The sequence below is a fragment of the Somniosus microcephalus genome, chromosome 1 (assembly GCF_052327205.1).
Source record: "Somniosus microcephalus isolate GS21.2 chromosome 1, FLI_Smic_1.0, whole genome shotgun sequence".
Taxonomy (NCBI): Eukaryota; Metazoa; Chordata; class Chondrichthyes; order Squaliformes; family Somniosidae; genus Somniosus; species Somniosus microcephalus.
In genome coordinates, this window is record NC_140987.1 from 133,091,953 (window position 1) to 133,112,427 (window position 20,475).

Below are 20,475 nucleotides of genomic sequence, written 5' to 3' on the forward strand. Positions count from 1 at the left end.
CTAAACCCATCCCTAATACACCCAATGAACTCATCCTCAAGGCAGCCCTGCCCAATTTGATTTGTCCAAATAATATGATAGTTAAAATCCCCCATAATTATAGATGTTCCCTTATTACAAGCCTCAACTATTCCCTGAATGATACTCCGTCCAACAGAGTTGCAACTGTTCGGAGGCCTATAGACTACGCCCACTAGTGTTTTTTCCCCTTATTATTCCTTACCTCCACCCAAACTGTTTCATTATCCTGATCTTTTGACCCAATATCATTTCTCTGTATTACAGTGATTCCTTCCTTTATTAACATAGCCACCCCACCTCCCCTTCCTTCCTGCCTGTCCTTCCTGATCGTTAAATAACCTGGTATGTTTAATTCCCAGGCTTTGTCACCCTGCAGCCATGTTTCTGTAATGGCCACAAGATCATACCAATATGTAGTTATTTGTGCCATTAACTCTATTTTGTTACGAATGCTACGTGCATTCAGATAGAGAACTTTCAAATATGTTTTGTGACACTTAATTCCTGCTTTTGCCCTTTTTATTACTTTACCTTTTACTCCATACCTTCTGCCCCTTCCTGACACACTCTGGTTTTTAATTTCCCCACTGCTACCTAAGTCTATGACCTTCTCTGTTGTCATTTTTATTATTTGCTCTCTGGGAACCTCCCCCCCACTAGTTAGTTTAAAGCCCTCTCTACAGCCCTAGTTATATGATCCGCCAGGACTCGAGTCCCAGCACTGGCCAAGTGAAGCCCGTCCCAACGGAACAGCTCCCTCCTGCCCCAGTACTGGTGCCAGTGTCCCAGGAAGCAAAACCCATTTCTCCCACACCAGTCTTTGAGCCACGCATTTAACTCTCTAATTTTATTTGTCCTAGCCAAATTCGCTCGTGGCTCAGGTAATAATCCATTATTACCCTTGAGGTTCTGTTTTTTAATTTGACCCCTAGCTGCTCATACTCCTTTAACAGAACCGGCTTCCTAGTCCTATCTACGTCGTTTGTACCAACATGGACCACGACAACTGGATCCACCCCCTCCCACTGCAAGTTTCTTTCCAGCCCAGAGGAGATGTCCTTAACCCTGGCACCGGGTAGGCAACACAGCCTTCGGGACTCTCGCTCTGGGGAATGCCAATTGAGCTAATTGCTGCAATTCCCGCTCTTCTATTATTAGTGAGTCAAAGTGTTTGCATCCATTTCATGTACAAACTTCATAAAGGCCACAAATTTGAATTTAAAATATTTAAAACTATCAACAGGGATCCATGCTGGATTCACTGCTGTTCACCATATACATAAATGATTTGGACTCAGAAATTGGAGATATCTGTTTATGCTAATTGGAGTCTCATTATGTCAATAGGGCCCTAAATAAATTTTAACTCAGGCCTGAGTGGTGAGGCCGCTATTACTTTCCCACCAGGTGAAGGCAGGACTGCAGCTATTGGGAAGATGATAAGCCCTCAAAGATAGGTCAAAATCTTTTATTTGTGAGGCAAGAAGCTGGAGTGCCCATTCAGACCCCACGATGAAAGTCACAACATCCTCTACCCCGGAATTCTCCCTCCCCACCACTTACCTACTTGCCGCCAAGCCTTCCTTCGCTGCCAGCCTCTAGCCAGCCAAACATCTGCTCCTGCCCGTTGGACAGCTGCCACTTTCTGCCCATTTCGAGCAGGATGTTGACTAGTGGCATACAGATGAGGTCCAGGACTTAAAATACCCGGGGCCTCAAATCTGGGTTTGAGTGCAGTTTGGACTCATCCTGCCCAAAACTTGCTGGAAATTAAAATCAACCCGTGTTCAATTTTCATGCTACTGTCCAAGCTAGAAACCCCAGCTGTAAATGAGTAAGCTTACTTTGCATAATACACAATTGGGCTCTGCATAGGTGGTCCAGAAAGTTGTCTAGTTAATCTTGTTAGATCCGTGATTCTGAGAGTATGATGTTTTTCAATAACCACACGGATGCTGTAACTTAACAATCAACAGGTATTTACTGGAGTAGGGTAGTCTCAAGACTGGGGGTACAGAGGCATGCGCAAGGCTTATATACAGGTGTGGTCACTGCCGGTACTACAGTATACAGGAGCTGTAAAAGTAGTTCTCTCTTAAAGGTACATACACTACAAATCTGATTACAACACTCTGCAAAACCAACATGCCACTTCTACGCATGTTCAGAATGTTGCCTCGTTCAGTGATCCTCAATCTTGCTGCAGGGGTTCTGGGGCTAGCATCCAGCTCTTACATAGATGGGGGAAGCTAGATAAACACATGAGGGAGAAAGGAATAGAAGGTTATGCTGATAGGGTTAGATGAAGAGTGGTGGTAGGAGGCTCATGTGGAACATTTTTTTTTATTCGTTTATGGCATGTGGGTGTCGCTGGCAAGGCCAGCATTTATTGCCCATCCCTAATTGTCCTTGAGAAGGTGGTGGTGAGCTGCCTTCTTGAACCGCTGCAGTCCATGTGGTGAAGGTACTCCCACAGTGCTGTTAGTGATGGAGCTCCAGGATTTTGACCCAGCGACGATGAAGAATCGACGATATCTAAGTCAGGATGGTGTATGACTTGCAGGGGAATTTGGAGGTGGTGGTGTTCCCATGTGCCTGCTGCCCTTGTCCTTCTAGGTGGAAGAGGTCACGGGTTTGGGAGGTGCTGCCGAAGAAGCCTTGGCGAGTTGCTGCAGTCCATTTTATAGATGGTACACACTGCAGTCATGGTACGCTGGTGGTGGAGGGAGTTAATGTTTACAGAGCCTTGGTGAGACCAGACCTTGAGTATTGTGTGCAGTTTTGGTCACTTTATCTGAGGAAGAATGTTCTTGCCCTGGAGAGTGCACCGAAGATTCACCAGACTGATACCTGGGATGGCAGGAATGACGTATGAGGAAAGATTGGGTCGATTAGGCTTATAATTGCCAGAGTTTAGAAGAATGAGAGGGGATCCCATTGAAACTTATAAAATTCTAACAGGACTAGACAGACTAGATGCAGGAAGGATGTTCCCGATGGTGGGGGAATCCAGAACCAGGGGTCACAGTCTAAGGATAAGGAGTAAGCCATTTAGGACTGAGATGAGGAGGAATTTCTTCACCCAGAGAGTGGTGAACCTGTGAAATTCTCTACCACACAAGGCAGTTGAGGCCAATTCATTAAATATATTCAAGGAGTTAGATATATTTTTAAGGCTAAAGGTATCAAGGGATATGGGGAGAAAGCAGGGAGAGGGTACTGAATTTGGATGATCAGCCATGATCTCATTAAATGGCGGAACAGGCTCGAGGGGCTGAATGGCCTACTCCTGCTCCTATCTTCTATATTAAGGTGGTGGATGGGGAGCCAAACCAGCGGGCTGCTTTGTCCTGGATGGTGTCGAGCTTCTTGAGTGTTGTTGGAACTGCACTCATCCAGGCAAGTGGAGAGTATTCCATCACACTCCTTACTTGTGCCTTGTAGATGGTGGAAAGGCTTTGGGGAGTCAGGAGGTGAGACAGTCGCAGCAGAATACCCAGCCTCTGACCTGCTCTTGTTGCCACACTATTTATGTGGCTGGTCGAGTTACGTTTCTGGTCAATGGTGACCACCAGGATGTTGATGGTGTGGGATGGTAATACCGTTGAATGTCAAGGGGAGGTGGTTAGACTCTCGCTTGTTGGAAATAGTCACTGCCTGGCACTTATGTGGCACGAATGTCACCTGCCACTTATCAGCCCAAGCCTGAATGGCGTCCAGGTCTTGTTGCATGCGGGCATGGACTGCTTCATTATCTGAGGAGTTGTGAATGGCACTGAACACTGTGCAGTCATCAGCGAACATCCCCATTTCTGACCTTATGTTGGAGGGAAGGTCATTGATGCTAAAGATGGTTGGGCCCAGGACACTGCCCTGAGGAACTCCTGCAGCGATGTCCTGGGGCTGTGATGATTAACCTTCAACCACCACAACCATCTTCCTTTGTGCTAGGTATGACCCCAGCCAGTGGAGCGTTTCACCACCGCCCGCACCCCCCCACCCCCCGATTCCCACTGACTTCAGTTTTACTAGGGCTCCTTGATGCCACACAGTCAAATGCTGCCTTGATGTCAAGAGCATAAACACCGACAGACCTTCTAGGCCAAATGGTCTGTTTCGGTGCTGTACATTCTGTACAGTTGAGAATCACTTTAAATTTAACAACGTATTATGAACTTCTTGTTCCACTGGGGCTGATCAGTTGTGTGCATCTTTAAATACTGGAGCAGTAATGTACTATGCCATAGAGTAGTGGGGCTTGGGCTTGCGTTTACAATTTACTCCCACAAGTTGCCATACATTCCATGTAAATCTATGTAATAATTTAGGTGACGACAGTCCAGAGTACCCACCTCCAGCAATGGAACTTCCGAAAACATGACAGTTGACTGTGACGCTAAAACTCGGGCAGAAATAAGAACATAAGAAATAGGAGCAGGAGAAGGCCATTTGGCCCCTTGAGTCTGCTCCACCATTCAATAAGATCATGGCTGATCTTCTACCTCAACTCCATTTTCCTGCACTATCCCCACATCCCTTGATTCCCTTAATATTCAAAAATCTATCGATCTCTGTTTTAAATATACTGACCATTATAAGCTTCTTCCTTTGATCTAGTACTATCTTTAACATCTCGTTAGCCATGGTTGGACCACTTTTCCTGTGGGGTTTTTGTGCCTTAAAGGAATGTACATTTGTTGTAAATTGCCTCTCTACCATCACACCTTTTAATGTAGTTTCCCAATCTACCTTAGCCAACTCATCCCTCATACATACGTAGTTTGCTTTATTTATATTTAAGACCCTAGTTTCGGATTTAACCAAATCACTTTCAAACTCAATATAAAATTCTATCATATTATGGTCACTCTTCCCTAAAGACCCCTGTACTACAAGGTTATTAATTAACCCTTCTCGTTGCACATTACTAGATCTAAAATAGCCTGTTCCCTAGTTGGTTCCTCCCCATATTGATCTAGAAAACTATCTTGCATACATTCCATGAATTCATCCTCCACACCATTACTGCAAATTTGGTTTGCCCAGTCTATATGTAGATTAAAGTCCCCCATGATTACTGTATTACTCTTGTTACATGCGCCTCTAATTTCCTGATTTATACTCTGCCCTACATTACAACTACTGTTTGGGGGCCTATAAACAACTCCGACCAATGTTTTCTGCCCCTTGCTGTTTCTTAGCTCCACCCAAACTGATTTTACTTCTTGATTTTCGGAGCTAAGATCATTTCTCTCTACTGTCTTTATCCCATCCTTTATTATCAGGGCTACCCCTCCTCCTTTTCCATTTTGCCAATCTCTTCTAAAAGTTAAGTATCCTGGAATATTTAGCTCCCAACCTTGGCCACATTGCAACCACATCTCCATAATGGCTATTAGATCAAACCTATTAATTTCTATCTGCGCTATTAATTCATCGATCTTCGCGCAGATATAGTGTCTTTAGCTTTGACTTATTTCTATTTTTCCCTGATGTCACCTTAGTCACTGATGTCTTATTACCTGTGTTACTCTCTCTGTCCCTTCCTGACCCACTCTGCTTATTTTTACCCAAAACTCTACTCTGCTCTAGAGCCTTGACATTTCTCTTGCTGCTTTTAATTTTCCTCTTTCCTGAATCCTCCCGCCCCCTAGAAATAAGGTAAGTTATGTTGTTGGACAATGGAAGGACTTACCGAATGAATCAAAGTGCTTGGACATGCAGTTCTGCCAATCTGAGGGTGGTGAAGAACATACTAATGGAACCATAACCAGCCAGGCAATAATATTCCTTGTCTGCAAAGATGTTTCATATAACTATGTATCTCTTGCACGACCATGATCCCTACTGTACAATAGTATAATTTGTTTTTAAATCTACCAGCATAATACATAGGGTCACAAATCACAAGCCAAAAAACAGTGATTCTGTAATAACAACAGAAAATGCTGGAAAAACTCAGCAGGTCAGGCAACATCCGTGGACAGAAATTTGAGTTGACGTTTCAGGTCGAACCCTTCTTCAAAACTGGAAAGAAAAGATAGATCGGAGGCAGGGCTGCGATCGGACAAAAGAATAAAAGAAACAAAAGAAGTAAAAAAGAGACAATAAAAGGTGTTAGAAGCTAGACGAGATGGTAATAGGCTGAGATTGGGTGTAAAGTGTACTGGCAGGGCAAGGGATAGCTGCCAGGTGTGAGAGCGAAACAAAAGGAAAGGGGGGGCGGGGGGAAAGGAGTGGAAAAATTACAAAAAAAAATGAAATAGGGGCCGAGGTTATGATCTGAAATTGTTGAACTCGATATTGAGTCCGGAAGGCTGCAGAGTGCCTAATCGGAAGATGAGGTGCTGTTCCTCGAGTTTACGTTGAGCTTCTGTGGAACAATACAAGAGGCCAAGGACGGTGAGGTCCGAGTGGGAATGGAGCGTTGAATTAAAATGACAGGCGACCGGAAGCTCGGGGTCACCCTTACGGACTGAACGGAGGTGTTCCGCAAAGCGGTCACCCAATCTGCGTTTGGTCTCCCCAATGTAGAGGAGACCGCATCGTGAGCAGCGAATACAGTATACTAGATTGCGAGAAGTACAAGTAAATCGCTGTTTCACCTGGAAGGGGTGTTTGGGGCCCTGGACAGTGGGAAGGGGGGAGGTATAGGGGCAGGTGCTACATCTCCTCCGCTTGCACGGGAAGGTGCCAGGCGAAGGGGAAGGGCTGTTTGGATCCTGTAGTCTAATATTTTTATTTTATTTGGTGCATATTATTTTAACTGTAGCATCTAATAAACAAAATTAAAATATTAGACTACAGAACACCTTAAAAATAGAAAGCATATTCAAAGTACCTTGAATTAGACTACAGAAAGCTAAAGGATATAGTATTTTAAGAAGTTAACAAAAGAAACATGCAATTAAGAAATCATACATTTATTTTTTATAAATGGCAATAATATTCTACAAAAGATGCATCATACACCGTGAAAGCAAAACTTCAATTCAACTGCAAATGATTGTCTTCCTTTTCATCTTTACACTATTGTTATTTTTTTTGGACATTAATTTTCCGTTTTTAAAAAAAGATTTTCTCCCTCAGTCTTCTGATCTCTTGATGCTGCACCCAATCACAATCTGCTCTCAGGACTTTGCCAATTCCTCTCTGAAACCAGCCATTAGGTGGTGAGCCATATAACCTTCCCCTCTTTACGGGGAGGCAATTGCTACTGACACCTTTCCACAGCAGCATGCTCAGATCAAGAAATCAACTTGTGGGGGTAAATTGTAAACACAAGCCCCACTACACTACTGTATTACTACTCCAGTGTTTAAAGGTCCCACTGGGACAAGAAGTTAATACTAAGTTGTTGAATTTAAAGTGATTCTCAATTGTGACATCTAACCAGGTGCAGAATATCACAAAGGAGTATATTTTCCTCCTTTTTTTAAAAAAGTTAGCACAAAAGTTGATGTCAGCATAAAATACACTTCATACTAGTGGTGGTTTTCTCAATAGCATTAGCAAATAGAACCCAGAGATTCAAAAGATTAGACTTAATTACATCATTTAAAAGATGAAGAGACTTAATTACATCATTTAAAAGTGTTTTCAGGACTTGAATGAGGAAATAAATGAAAAATCAATTTCCACACATTAGAATGATAAGTTTTTTTTGGTGCTCTAAAATATTACATTTAATTTTTTTATACAGTAAACCTACCGCAGGTCACTTATTAGATATCTGGGATGCCTTATTTTGACTTGAATGAACAAATGTAATTATAAAAATTTGTCATACAGAACTGAACTACTGTCAGCCATACCTATGGAAATTTGGAATCCGAGTACAAATTCATGTTATATACCACATGGAGTCTGTAAAATGCCCCATAGACCAATCTACTTCCTGATGTCAAAGCACAAAATACATAGAAACTATTCTATTCACAACCACCAAACCAACCTCTCCTGGTAACTAGGTTTCACGTATGTGTGGCCAGGTGAAATGGGCTGCTCAACTTGGTGCTTTGATTTTGTTTGAACCTCAAAGCACTACTGTGTATGTGCTGAGAGTAGATATCTGTATATCCACAATGGCACTAGTTTCAAGGGAAATAACAATAAGCAATGGCTTCAGTAACAAATAGTCTCTTTTCGAATGTCAGGCTTTCTTTTTTTGTAACATTATTAGCGGAAGGTAAAGCTCTATCATTTTTAATGTGCCTCATTTCACCAATGCTCTGGGGTACCTTTAGTACAACAGTGGCATAACGAGACCTTGCAACCGTTCTGTAATCTGTACCCGTTATATTACCAACCAATGACCCAAAGTCACATAACAAAGCCGTCAAATGTATCAATTGCTTATTGTCAAAATAAAGCAAGAATAGGGAAAATGTGTTAATCAAATCATTAACAAGAAATGTCTCAGATTTCCTGTGAATGCTTCCAAAACAAATATAATTTAGTACTAAGTTACGGGATCAAATTGGAACACAGAAAAGTGAATTCCTCACAACTGTAATTTTGATTACAATAAATAAAAATTCACAGAGAAAATTCTACTTGTTTAAAGTGCTAACATTTGAAGATGAGCAAATGCCATATTACGAATATAGCTTGATATGTAAAAACAGAATATTATTCTGCTGGCATATTTGACAAATACATTGCTGTGTCCATAAAAAGGAACATTCATATTGCTAACATGGTAGTAAACAAATACCTAAAACATCATGATTTATCTTACGAATTGACAAATAAATATATTGGAGATGAATTTTCACAGGATTTTGTCCACTGAAGTTACAGCGAATGAGATGGAAGAACCCCCACTGCATATATCAGTAGGTGGATTTACTAAAAGTAGCAAATCAAAATCATCTGTATTTGTTAACAAATAACATTAATTACTCCCTCGCCATGTAAAACCAACATTCTTGCAAGTTAAAGCAAAGTTTAGATGAGATTGCCATTTGATTTTTGGACAGGCATGCTCAGTTAACTGAAGCAGCAGCTCACATCAATAAATGTCATTTTCTTCCTTTTCACCAATGTAACAAAAGCTTGAATAAAGGTACATTCACAAAGCAGGGCATGATTAATTAGGTGTTATATGCTAAAACTTCAAACTGCATCAGTTGAATTCTGTTAAATGGAATCAAGCGGTGACAAATATTCTGATAAATACAAATTATGGTACCAGCAGCTTTTTCAGAGCAAAGGTGTAATTTTCTGATTAAAAAAAAAAGTTAACTATATATACACATTATTATAATGCTAAATTGAGGCAGGGATATTAGAAATCACCCAGGAAGTGTTAAGAGTTACTGGATCCAAAGGCACTGATGCACATTCTAGGGGCAATACTTAATCACTGTGACTGAGTGAGAAAGATCCTGTTTAAAATTACAAGATTGTGGTTTATAACTCTTCATTTATTTGTTAATTACTTAGAAAGAGAATAGGCAAATGATCTTTCTGAACTGGCTTATATTAAAATGAAAGCCACCTTTTCTCTCAAGATCATCAGCTGAGAAAACCATTAGGCTGTCTGTGGGAAAGCAGGCCATTGGTTTGATCCAGTAATTGATCAAAGGAAATACCGTGCATTTGTATGTCAGAGTAAGTGCACATTGCATTACCATTTCCTGGGTATCACAGCCGGTGGGTATTGTTGCTTATTAACATGGTGTGCTACTATTGTTACTTTGATTGACAGTTCTGTAGCTGGAAACTGGGAATAAGTATGACAAAAATTTCATTAGTTCTTACATTTATCACAGTAATTCACTTCAAAACTGTACATCGAGTCATTGTGGCAAGAAGCGACCCCATGACACTTAGAGCCGTGTTTTGCTTCATCAAAACTCAGGTTAATGTTTGCAAAAAGGACTATGAATATTGAAATAATATGATCTCAGAAAATAGTTTAATGTCCTTGTGAAAGTCAAGAACCATGCTTGCTGTTCTTCTTTGTGTTTCTGTATAATTTTAGTTCTGAAAATAAAAATTTGATTCAGTTACATAGTCTGATATACAAGGTCTGTCATCTTGTGTTTTTCTACCAATTTAGAGAGATTAGTTATATGTAGTGGCTTCCATTTTATTTCCTGTGCATACCTGAACAGTACAAGGATTCATCGTTGGCCCTGTACCCCACTATTTCATACATAGGTCAAGTTTTGGTTCATAGGACTTTAGCAGAGAGCACAAATAAAAGGATATTGGGAACTAGCCCAGATTGCGATAATCACCATATCCTGAAAATTATAGTCAATATATATGATTACTATGGAGTAAACAGATTCTAAAAATGGAAAATGTTTTCACTGGTTTTGGGCAGAATCTACTTTGTGCTTTATGACATTAGATCTTGATACTACCATCTTTTGACATCAATTAACAAGCTAAAGGGAAATTTAGTTTTCATATAAAGTTAGTCTTTTGCCAGCAAATATTTAGTGTTTTAATCCTAATGTTCAATTAAATTTGCAGTATCCCACAAATATGCTCTTCTCACGATGAATATATAAAACTAATATGCGCATATATACATGTTGTTCCTAATGTAATTACTTCAGAAAAATGGAAAAAAACTTCAATTGAGAGAGCATATAATTTACACACATGAATTCTCCCCTTTACTCAATTCCTCTTTCAAGCAGAAATTCAAGCTGAAAGGATGAGAGGGATGGGAGAGGAGGGAAAGTAAAATAAAATCAAAAATTCAAGAGTGGGCAATACTTTTTCCACATACACATTAAAATATAAGGAATAGTGTAACAATCCTGAGGTATTGGGTTGTGGCTTCTGCTACCCCATAGGAGTGAAGAGGTAGTTGGCTATACAAGGCAAAACTAAGAACATTTTGCGAAGGGAGAAAGTAAGCGAGAGAGTTTGAATACAAGTTCTGATATATATCATCATTACTGATTACTAAATACAGGAAACTCTTTGGTATCCGGCACCGACGGGATTGGGATGGTGCCAGTTGATTAAAACTTCCAGATAATGAAGAAGGGACATGGAGTGACAATGGCCCAAGGTACGAGAGCCCCGTAACACAACCAGAAGTGCTGGAGCCCCGTAACACAACCAGAAGTGCTGGAGCCCCGTAGCACAGCCAGAAGTGCTGGAGCCCCGTAGCACAGCCAGAAGTGCTGGAGCCCCGTAGCTCAGCCAGAAGTGCTGGAGCCCCGTAACACAGCCACAAGTGCTGGAGCCCCATAACACAGCCACAAGTGCTGGAGCCCCGTAACACAGCCACAAGTGCTGGAGCCCCGTAACACAGCCACAAGTACAGGAGCCCCAGTTACACAGGTACAGGGGACCCGGTTACACAACCAGAGGTGCAAGAGCCATGGTTACACGGCAAAAGGTACGAGAACCCCGGTTACACAGCCGCAAATATACAGTATATGGAAGCCTCAAAACCTACTCCTGAATTTTGCCGGTTATTAGAGAATTCTGGATAATTAGGTGCTGTTTAAACGAGTTTCCTGTACACTGTTTTACATGCATAACCATGTTTGGAGCTTGGTATGGAAGCTGAAATTCCTGGGCCCAGGCGAGTAGGATGATGGCATATGCCAGGTGGGTGGAGTGGAGGAGCAGAATTTGTGATGGGACCCAGTGTTTTTCCGCCTCATTTTCTCAAAGAGATTCCAAAAGACAGACAGGCACAAGACGCAAGAGGTGGGATGGGATGATGTTTCGTCAGAAATCCTACCGCTTCCAGCGCCTCTTCTACCCCACAGAAAGTACTTCTGCATGATGTCAATCGACTGCTGCTAGGAAAGTGGGAAGTTTAAAATAGTCAGTTTTTTGAAAGGCTTTAATTCTCTTCAGGCCCCACAGCCCACCCTCACCCCATTATTTTTCTGATATTCCTGGTCCCTAAATCCCTTTGCTAACAACCCTGTTCCTAGGATTTGGGATAGGGTCAACATCAGGCACAGCCGAAGAATTTCAAGAAATTTCAGCCCTCCTGTGGCGGGAGCTTATGTGGGTCTTCACAATAGGTTACATCTTCACAAACGTTTATATGACCTGCAATCTTAAGGGTATGATTTATGATTTTGTCAGCCAGCATAAAAAAAGACAAAATTTCCCTGGTGTGACCAATGCACTAAATTTTACAAGTCTTTAACACTGCAACACCGCTTCTAGTTTCAAAAATGGCAGAGTACATCTAGCATTTAAAAATGCTCATCTGACTCAATATGTAATCCATCAATGGAATGAACATTTTCAGGGATGTCAGATTCTGCTTCACATTTTATAAATTCTTCATCATCAGCTTTTTGTTCATTTTTATTCCCTCTTATTGGGGTCAAAGAGCCATCGTTACCAACTGCAACAAGACTGTTACTTTGCTTTTTATTTCTCTTGTTTATAGATGCCTTTGATTTTCTGCCATTATGACTCTTCTGACTCTGTGCGTCAACTGTGCCTGAAGCACTGGACCGGTCATCTTCTGAATCACCCAGCAATTTTCCTGAAAACTGAACTGCTGCTTGTTCTTGGGGCTGACCATTTCTCTCCGAGAAAACTTGCTTGCTTGTTTTATCATTATAGCCAATTGCTTCTTCTAAACTTGGAAATTTATTACCAGCTTCTTTGTCAGAGTTCGGGCGATTAGGTTGTAAGTTTTTGGATTTAGGTTCAACTGATTGACTTGCAAGTTGAATAGACGGATTTGTGGTACCATTGGGGATCACTGCAGATTCAGATTGTTTCAGAAAGGCTTGATCTCCAGCATAAAGCTAAAGGAAAAATATTAACATATCAAAGTAATAGAAAGTGAGAAAAGCTATTTGTTACAACTTGCCTCTTGTGCTAGCATACACATCGGCACTTCTTCAGAATGTACAAACTCAATACAGCTACATATTTTATTATGAAATGGTGTTCAAATAATTACAGTAGAAATTCATATGTCATGAATATCGTTCGAGTTTAAATAATTTTCTGTTGATTTCGCTGACCTCAGGGCTACTGAATGCCCCCCCCCACCCCTTGCTTGATCTACGGAGTGCTGTTATTAGTATTCTCAGTTTTGTTGTGGATTTGTGCTTAGAAGAAACTTATGGTTAACAATACCCCTGCAATCTGAACCTGGTTTATTTGCTAGGTGCTGAGTGAAGGCATCCTCAGTGGGCATCCGTCACCAATGAGAACAGTTGTGGTTGTGGCTGCAGCACCATCAGGACAGTAGTTTCTTATCACTACATTTTAGGATATTTACCTCCTTTTCATTTATTGTCACTTCTCAGGACAATAAATGATTTACAGATCAAAATGCACAAGACTGTATTATTACAAAGATTATATGAACAATTTTGTACTATGGAGTATATCGCTGGTCATCAGGCCTGGCTATAATCAAGACTGCTCCCGATTAACTACAAATTCCAGACTTGTCTTTACTGAAACCAGAATCAATGCTGCAAGTAGAAGGTCACCCTTGATTATCAGTACTGACAGAGCCAGAGCCACAGCAGGTGGAGATATTGGGGGGAATTTTCCCAGCCCTGGGGAGGCGGGACTGCCGGGAAAATGGCAGAAACTGGGAGTGGATACCGACCCCATTCCCAACCCGCCTCCGTGCCATCTTCCCGGGAGGCGGGTCCCCGACTCGCGCAGGGACCCATCTCCTCAAGGCGGGAAAGGGATTAGAGCCAATTAACTGCCTGTTAACAGGTAGTTAACAGGCAGTTTTGAGGCTTATCCCCATTTTACCCCTGCAAGTGCGGGCTTCCCAACGGCTGTGAACCTCGTCAGGGTCAGCAAGGTGAGCAGTGGGTCTACGGGGGTGAGAGGGGTCGAAAAGTCTGCTGTAGAGGTGAGTGATGGGTGCAAGTGTGGACAGGTAAGTATGAGAGGTGAGTGTAAAGTGTTAGAAAAAGTTTACTTATCTTTGCTTCTTCCTGCAGGCTTCAACTCTTGGGGGTCCAGAGGTGCCTCATCTCAACAGCAGAGAGACAGAATGGCTGCTTCATTCTCAGATGCAGCAGCCATCTACTTTGTGCCGAGGGGGGTTTTGGTGAGCCCTCTGTGCAAGGGCTCACCTTAGAACAGAGATTGTCAAGTGTTCGGCAGCTTCTCAAAGCTGTCAAATGCTGACAATTCATCTGTCAAAAAATGACAGATGAAACGTCAGACGCTGACACCGTGTCACCGGCTTTCCCATAATTGGCCGGTTAAGCCCGCAGGGCGGGCTTAACAAGATCAATCAAGAGAAAATAGCTTGGGTTGGTCAGACGTCGTTGGGGGCGGGACTGAAACCTGAAAACCAGCAGTCCCGCCCCCCAATGCGCCCCCATTGACAAAATCCAGCCTATTATGGCAATCATCTCAATGATGTCAGCCACATGTTGAAATAACCCCTCAATTACCAAGTACATGGCTCTGAAGAAAGCCTTCAGGAGAACCAAAAATAGGCAACTGATATGCTGGGGCCATGTACAATAAAGTGCATTAGGGAAGGATACCTCAATTGATCCAGATGTTTGTTAATGAGGACTGAAAATGGCCATATTAGTGTTAGGCTCTAAAATCACTGGATACCAAATTGTGTAACTGAAGCTGGTCTCTACTGAGTTAATTGATCTGGCAGAAGAACTACAGCTGACCTCAGTGCTTCTGGTTGAGGGAAAGGAAAAAATATATAATTGACTGTGATCCTGATTGCTGTCAAACAACCTATGCTCGTGTGACAAGCAGGCTCAGGTGTGGGTCTGTTTGGTAAACTAGCCCAACAATACTCACTGTCATAGTTCATACTTGACTAACAGCCAAGTAAGATACAGGAGGGTGGAAGACCCCTTTGGAACTTCCTCCCCAGCAATAAATGAATGTGTTCAAAAGGCAAATATTGTTAGAGAAAACTAAAGAAGAAATTCAGTTAACCATCTTTTTCTTTTTTCAGATGCTTGTACACCTTATAGCATTTTCTGTTTTTGTTCCAGATTTTCATCGAATCGTACAGCACAGGAGGAGGCCATTCGGTCCATCATGCCTATGCCAGGTCTTTGAAAGAACTTTTTCCTCATCTCCTCTCTGATCCTTTTGCCAATTATTTTAAATCTGTGTCCTCTGGTTGCTGGCCCACCTACCAATGGAAACTGTTTCTCCTTATTTACTCTATCAAAACCCTTCATAATTTTGAATACCTCTATAAATCTCCCCTTAACTTTCTCTGCTCTAAGGAGAACAATCCCAGCATTTGCAGCATTCACTTTTTCTTTTTATCTGCATGTTAGTTATCATGGAATCATAGACTGGGGTGGGGGGGAACCGGTAGCGTGCGGCGAACCCGGAAGTAAGTGCAGCACGTCTGTCAGCAGCTTTTTAACCCAGCCACTGCATTTGTATCGGACTTCCAGGTTTCCCAACCAATTAGTGTGAGCGGGCGTGAGGAGTCGATTTCAACTGAACTATTTAAAGGGACACTGCAAAGATATTAGTTGATGGATTATGGAGGTGAGGGAACAGAGGAAGTAACTGCCGTTATGGAGTCCCAATGTGGCAAGTCTCCGCCTTGCTACACTGATGCCTCCCTAGCCCTGATGTTGCGGTCTTTAAGGGTCTGCAGGGAGATACACTTCCCTGACGAAGGGAGGAAGAAGCCTGCCACTGAAAGCAAGAAGACGTGGCTCAGGAGGTGAGCAGCAGGAGTGTGATGCCATGCTCCTGGTTACAGTGCCGGAAGCTGTTTAATGACCTAATCAGGACAGGTAGGGTGAGTGTGCTGGCACATTCAACTACATCCTGATGTGTGCATCATGCCAATGCCCTCACTCTGCCTTCTCAAGCCTACTCCAGCACATCACTCCTCACACCAACTTACCTTGCAGGTGCACCCATCCCCCTCTATCTATGCACTTCCTCACATCCCCATCTGTGCATCCACCACTGACACTCACTCTCCTCTTAATGCAATGTCACACCTCTCCCTCAGTCACCCTCAACAAATGTTGTCCATCCATCCGTTCAAGACATTCCATTACTCTCACTCATAGGTCTCTTCTTTCCCACTTTGCAGGAGAAGAGAGCACGGAACACCAGGGAGAGGCAGAGAACCGGAGGTGGTCGCCAGCAATCTCAATTCTTACATCTGCAGGGGAGGCGGCGCTGGAGATCAGCGGGGTCTTGGCGTGCCTGGCCATCGGAGATGGGGAGCCTCCCATCTATCTGGTGACAGAATTAAATATTGCACAGCCACAACCACAGCCACTTGGAGCAGGGAGCAGCGAGGAGGAGCCCGGCATAAAAACCGGCGGCAGCAACGAGGCCCGACCACTCGGAGCAGCGAGGAGGAGCCCGGCATAAAAACCGGCGGCAGCAACGAGGCCCGACCACTCGGAGCAGGGAGCAGCGAGGAGGAGCCCGGCATAAAAACCGGCGGCAGCAACGAGGCACACCAACTCAGCAGCAGGGAGAGAGGTAAAGAGTAATCAGAGTGTGACGTCACCAGGGAGCAGGTAAGTGATTGGTTGGTGAGTATTTCTCTTTTTTAAACTTTAACTCTGTAGTTTATAGTTACTAGGGTCTTTTCTGGTGTAGCAGGGACTCTTGGTAGACCATACAAGCGCCTTAGAGATATCTTTAATTGGTGATAGTGAATTAATTTAAATTAATTAAAGGGTAAGTCATGCCAGGAGAGCCCAGCCCCATGTTATGCTCCTCTTGCTCCATGTGGGAATTCAGGGACACTGCCGGTGCCCCTGATGACCACGTGTGCCGGAAATGCATCCAGCTGCAGCTACTAGCAGACCGCATTGAGGCGCTGGAGCTGCGGGTGGATGGGTTGTTGAGCATTCACGATGCTGAGAGGGTCGTGGATAACACGTTTAGTGAGTTGGTCACACCGCAGGGTAGGGCTGCACAGGAAGAAAGGAAATGGGTGACCACCAGGCAGAGCAATAGAAGCAGGCAGGTAGTGCAGGAGACCCCTGTGACCATTCCCCTCTCAAACAGGTATACCGATTTGGATACTGTTGAGGGGGATGACTCACCAGGGGAAGGCAGCAGCAGCCAACTTCCTGGCACTGGGGGTGCTCCTGCTGCCCAGGAAGGGAGGAAAAAGAGTGGGAGAGCAATAGTGGTAGGGGATTCTATAGTAAGGGGAACAGATAGGCGTTTCTGTGGCCGTAGACGTGAATCCAGGATGGTTTGTTGCCTCCCTGGTGCCAGGGTCAAGGATGTCACTGAGCGGCTGCAGGGCATTCTGGAGGGGGAGGGTGAACAGCCAGAGGTCGTGGTCCACATTGGTACCAACGACATAGGTAAAAAGAGGGATGAGGTCCTGCAGCAAGAATTTAGGGAGCTAGGTGGAAGATTAAGGAGCAGGACCTCAAAGGTTGTAATCTCTGGATTACTCCCGGTGCCACGTGCTAGTGAGTATAGGAATAGGAAGATAGAACAGATGAATGCGTGGCTAAAGGGATGGTGCAGGAGGGAGGGCTTTAGTTTCCTGGATCACTGGGTCTGCTTCTGGGAAAGGTGGGACTTGTACAAGTCGGACGGTTTACACCTGAACCAGAGGGGGACCAATATCCTTGCGGGGAGGTTTGCTAGCACTGCTGGGGGGGGGGGGTTTAAACTAACTTGGCAGGGGGATGGGATACAGAGTGGAACTATAGTAGGGGGTGATTTACAGCCAAATACGGAGGAAAAAACAAATCAGCTGGGAAGGCAGAGCAAATATGTCACGGCAAAAGGGAATATGGCAAGGCTGGAATGCATTTATTTTAATGCAAGGAGTCTTGCAAATAAGGTGGATGAACTGAAGTTGTTGTTGAACACATGGGAGTACGATATTGTTGCTATCACGGAGACATGGTTGAGGGAGGGTCAGGACTGGCAGCTCAATATTCCGGGGTATAGAATCTTCAGGCGAGACAGAGGGGGGTGTAAAAGGGGAGGGGGTGTTGCAATATTAATTAAGGAATCAATTACTGCTGTAAGGAGGGATGATATATTAGCGGGTTCCTCTAATGAGGCCATATGGGTAGAACTTAAAAACAAAAAGGGGGCAAGCACTTTGCTGGGAGTGTACTATAGGCCCCCAAACAGTCAGGGGGAGATAGAGGAACAGATATGTAGGCAAATCTCAGAGAAGTGCGAAAATAATAGGGTAATAATAGTGGGGGATTTCAACTTCCCCAATATTAATTGGGATAGTCAGAGTGTGAAAGGCTTAGAGGGTGCAGAATTCTTAAAGTGCATCCAGGAGAGCTTTTTGAGCCAACATGTAGAAAGTCCTACAAGAGAGGGGGAGGTACTGGACCTAATTCTAGGGAATGTAGCCGGGCAAGTGGTGGAAGTGTCAGTAGGAGAGCATTTTAGCGACAGTGACCATAATTCGGTGAGATTTAAGGTGGTCATGGAAAAAGACAAAGACGGCCCGGAAATAAGGGTTCTAAATTGGGGAAAGGCCGATTTTAATATGATAAGGCAGGATCTGGCCAAAGTGGACTGGGAGCAGCTACTTATAGGAAAATCCACATCAAAGCAGTGGGAGACTTTCAGAAGGGAAATAGAGAGAGTACAACGCCAACATGTTCCTGTAAAGGTCAAGGGTGGGACCAACAAGCAAAGGGAACCTTGGATGACAAGGGATATACAAAAATGCATGAGGAAAAAAAGGGGGGCTTTTGGCAGTTACAAAAGACTAAAGACGGAGGAAGCCCTAGAGGAGTATAAAAAGTGCAGGGGAATACTTAAAAAAGAAATTAGGAGGGCAAGGAGGGGCCATGAAATAACACTGGCGAGCAAAATAAAGGAAAATCCTAAGATGTTTTATAAGTATATTAAGGGCAAGAGGATAACCAGGGAAAGGGTAGGGCCCATTAGGGACCAAAGTGGCAATCTGTGTGTAGAGCCAGATGATGTAGGCGGGGTTTTAAATGAATTTTTTGCATCTGTGTTCACTATGGAGAAAGACGATGTAGACATAGAAATCGGGCAAGGGGACTGTGACATACTTGAACATATTAGCATCGAGAGGGAGGAGGTACTAGCAGTTTTAGCAGGCCAAAAAGTGGATAAATCCCCAGGCCCGGACGAGATGTATCCCAGGCTGTTGTGTGAGGCAAAGGAGGAGATTGCAGGGGCTCTGACACAAATTTTCAGAACCTCTCTGGCCATAGGGGATGTACCAGAGGACTGGAGAACAGCTAACATAGTACCATTATTCAAGAAGGGTAGCAGGGATAAACCAGGGAATTACAGGCCAGTGAGCCTAACATCTGTGGTAGGGAAATTATTGGAAAAAATTCTGAGGGACAAAATTAGTCTCCACTTAGAGAGGCAAGGATTAATCGGGGATAGTCAGCATGGCTTTGTCAAGGGTAAATCATGTCTGACTAATCTGATTGAATTTTTCGAGGGGGTGACTAGGTGTGTGGATGAGGGAAATGCTGTGGATGTGGTTTACATGGATTTCAGTAAAGCTTTTGAGAAAGTCCCGCATAGGAGACTGGTCAAGAAGGTAAGAGCCCATGGGATCCAGGGTGCCTTGGCGCGTTGGATCCTAAACTGGCTGAGTGGCAGGAGACAGAGGGTGATGGTCGAAGGTTGCTTTTGTGACTGGAAGCCTGTGTCCAGTGGGGTACCTCAGGGATCGGTGCTGGGACCCTTGCTGTTTGTGATCTACATAAATGATTTGGATGAGAATGTAAAAGGTATGATCAGTAAGTTCGCAGATGACACGAAAATTGGTGGGGTGGTAAATTGCGAGGAGGAAAGCCTCAGGCTACAGGACTATATAAACGGGTTGGTCAGATGGGCGGAAAAGTGGCAAATGGAATTTAACCCTGAAAAGTGCAAGGTGATGCATTTTGGACGGACAAATAAGGCAAGGGAATACACAATGAGTGGTAGGACCCTAGGAAGTACAGAGGGTCAGAGGGACCTTGGTGTACATGTACATAGATCCCTGAAGGCAGCGGAACAGGTAGATAAGGTGGTTAAAAAGGCATATGGGATACTTGCCTTCATTAGCCGAGGCATAGAATATAAGAGCAGGGAGGTTATGATGGAGCTGTACAAAAGGCTGGTGAGGCCACAGCTGGAGTACTGTGTGCAGTTCTGGTCGCCTCACTATAGGAAGGATGTGATTGCTTTGGAGAGGGTGCAGAGAAGATTCACCAGGATGTTACCTGGGATGGAGCGCCTCAGCTATGAAGAAAGACTAAACAGGTTGGGGTTGTTTTCCTTGGAGCAAAGAAGGCTGAGGGGGGACCTGATTGAGGTGTACAAAATGATGAGGGGCATAGATAGGGTAGATAAAGAGGAACTTTTCCCCTTAGTAGGGGGGGTCAATAACAAGGGGGCATAGATTCAAGGTAAGGGGCAGGAGGTTTAGAGGGGATTTGAGGAGGAACTTTTTCACCCAGAGGGTGGTTGGAATCTGGAACTCACTGCCTGAAAGGGTGGTAGAGGCAGGAACCCTCA

General features: G+C 43.7%; 1 protein-coding gene across 6 annotated transcripts in view; it reads right to left on the reverse strand.

Annotated features, from left to right (window-relative positions):
• Positions 1 to 1,983: 1,983 nt before the first annotated feature.
• cep78 (centrosomal protein 78) overlaps positions 1,984 to 20,475 on the reverse strand; it is a 137,656-nt gene continuing 119,164 nt past the window's right edge. For 5 of the 6 annotated variants that reach the window (XM_085985780.1, XM_085985763.1, XM_085985772.1 and 2 more), the window contains one exon: positions 1,984 to 12,779. In XM_085985780.1, the coding sequence (XP_085841906.1) occupies positions 12,213 to 12,779 (567 nt within the window). In that variant the 3' untranslated portion in view covers positions 1,984 to 12,212. The remainder of the gene's footprint in view (positions 12,780 to 20,475) is intronic. The other variant, XR_015078137.1, reaches the window with a different exon arrangement.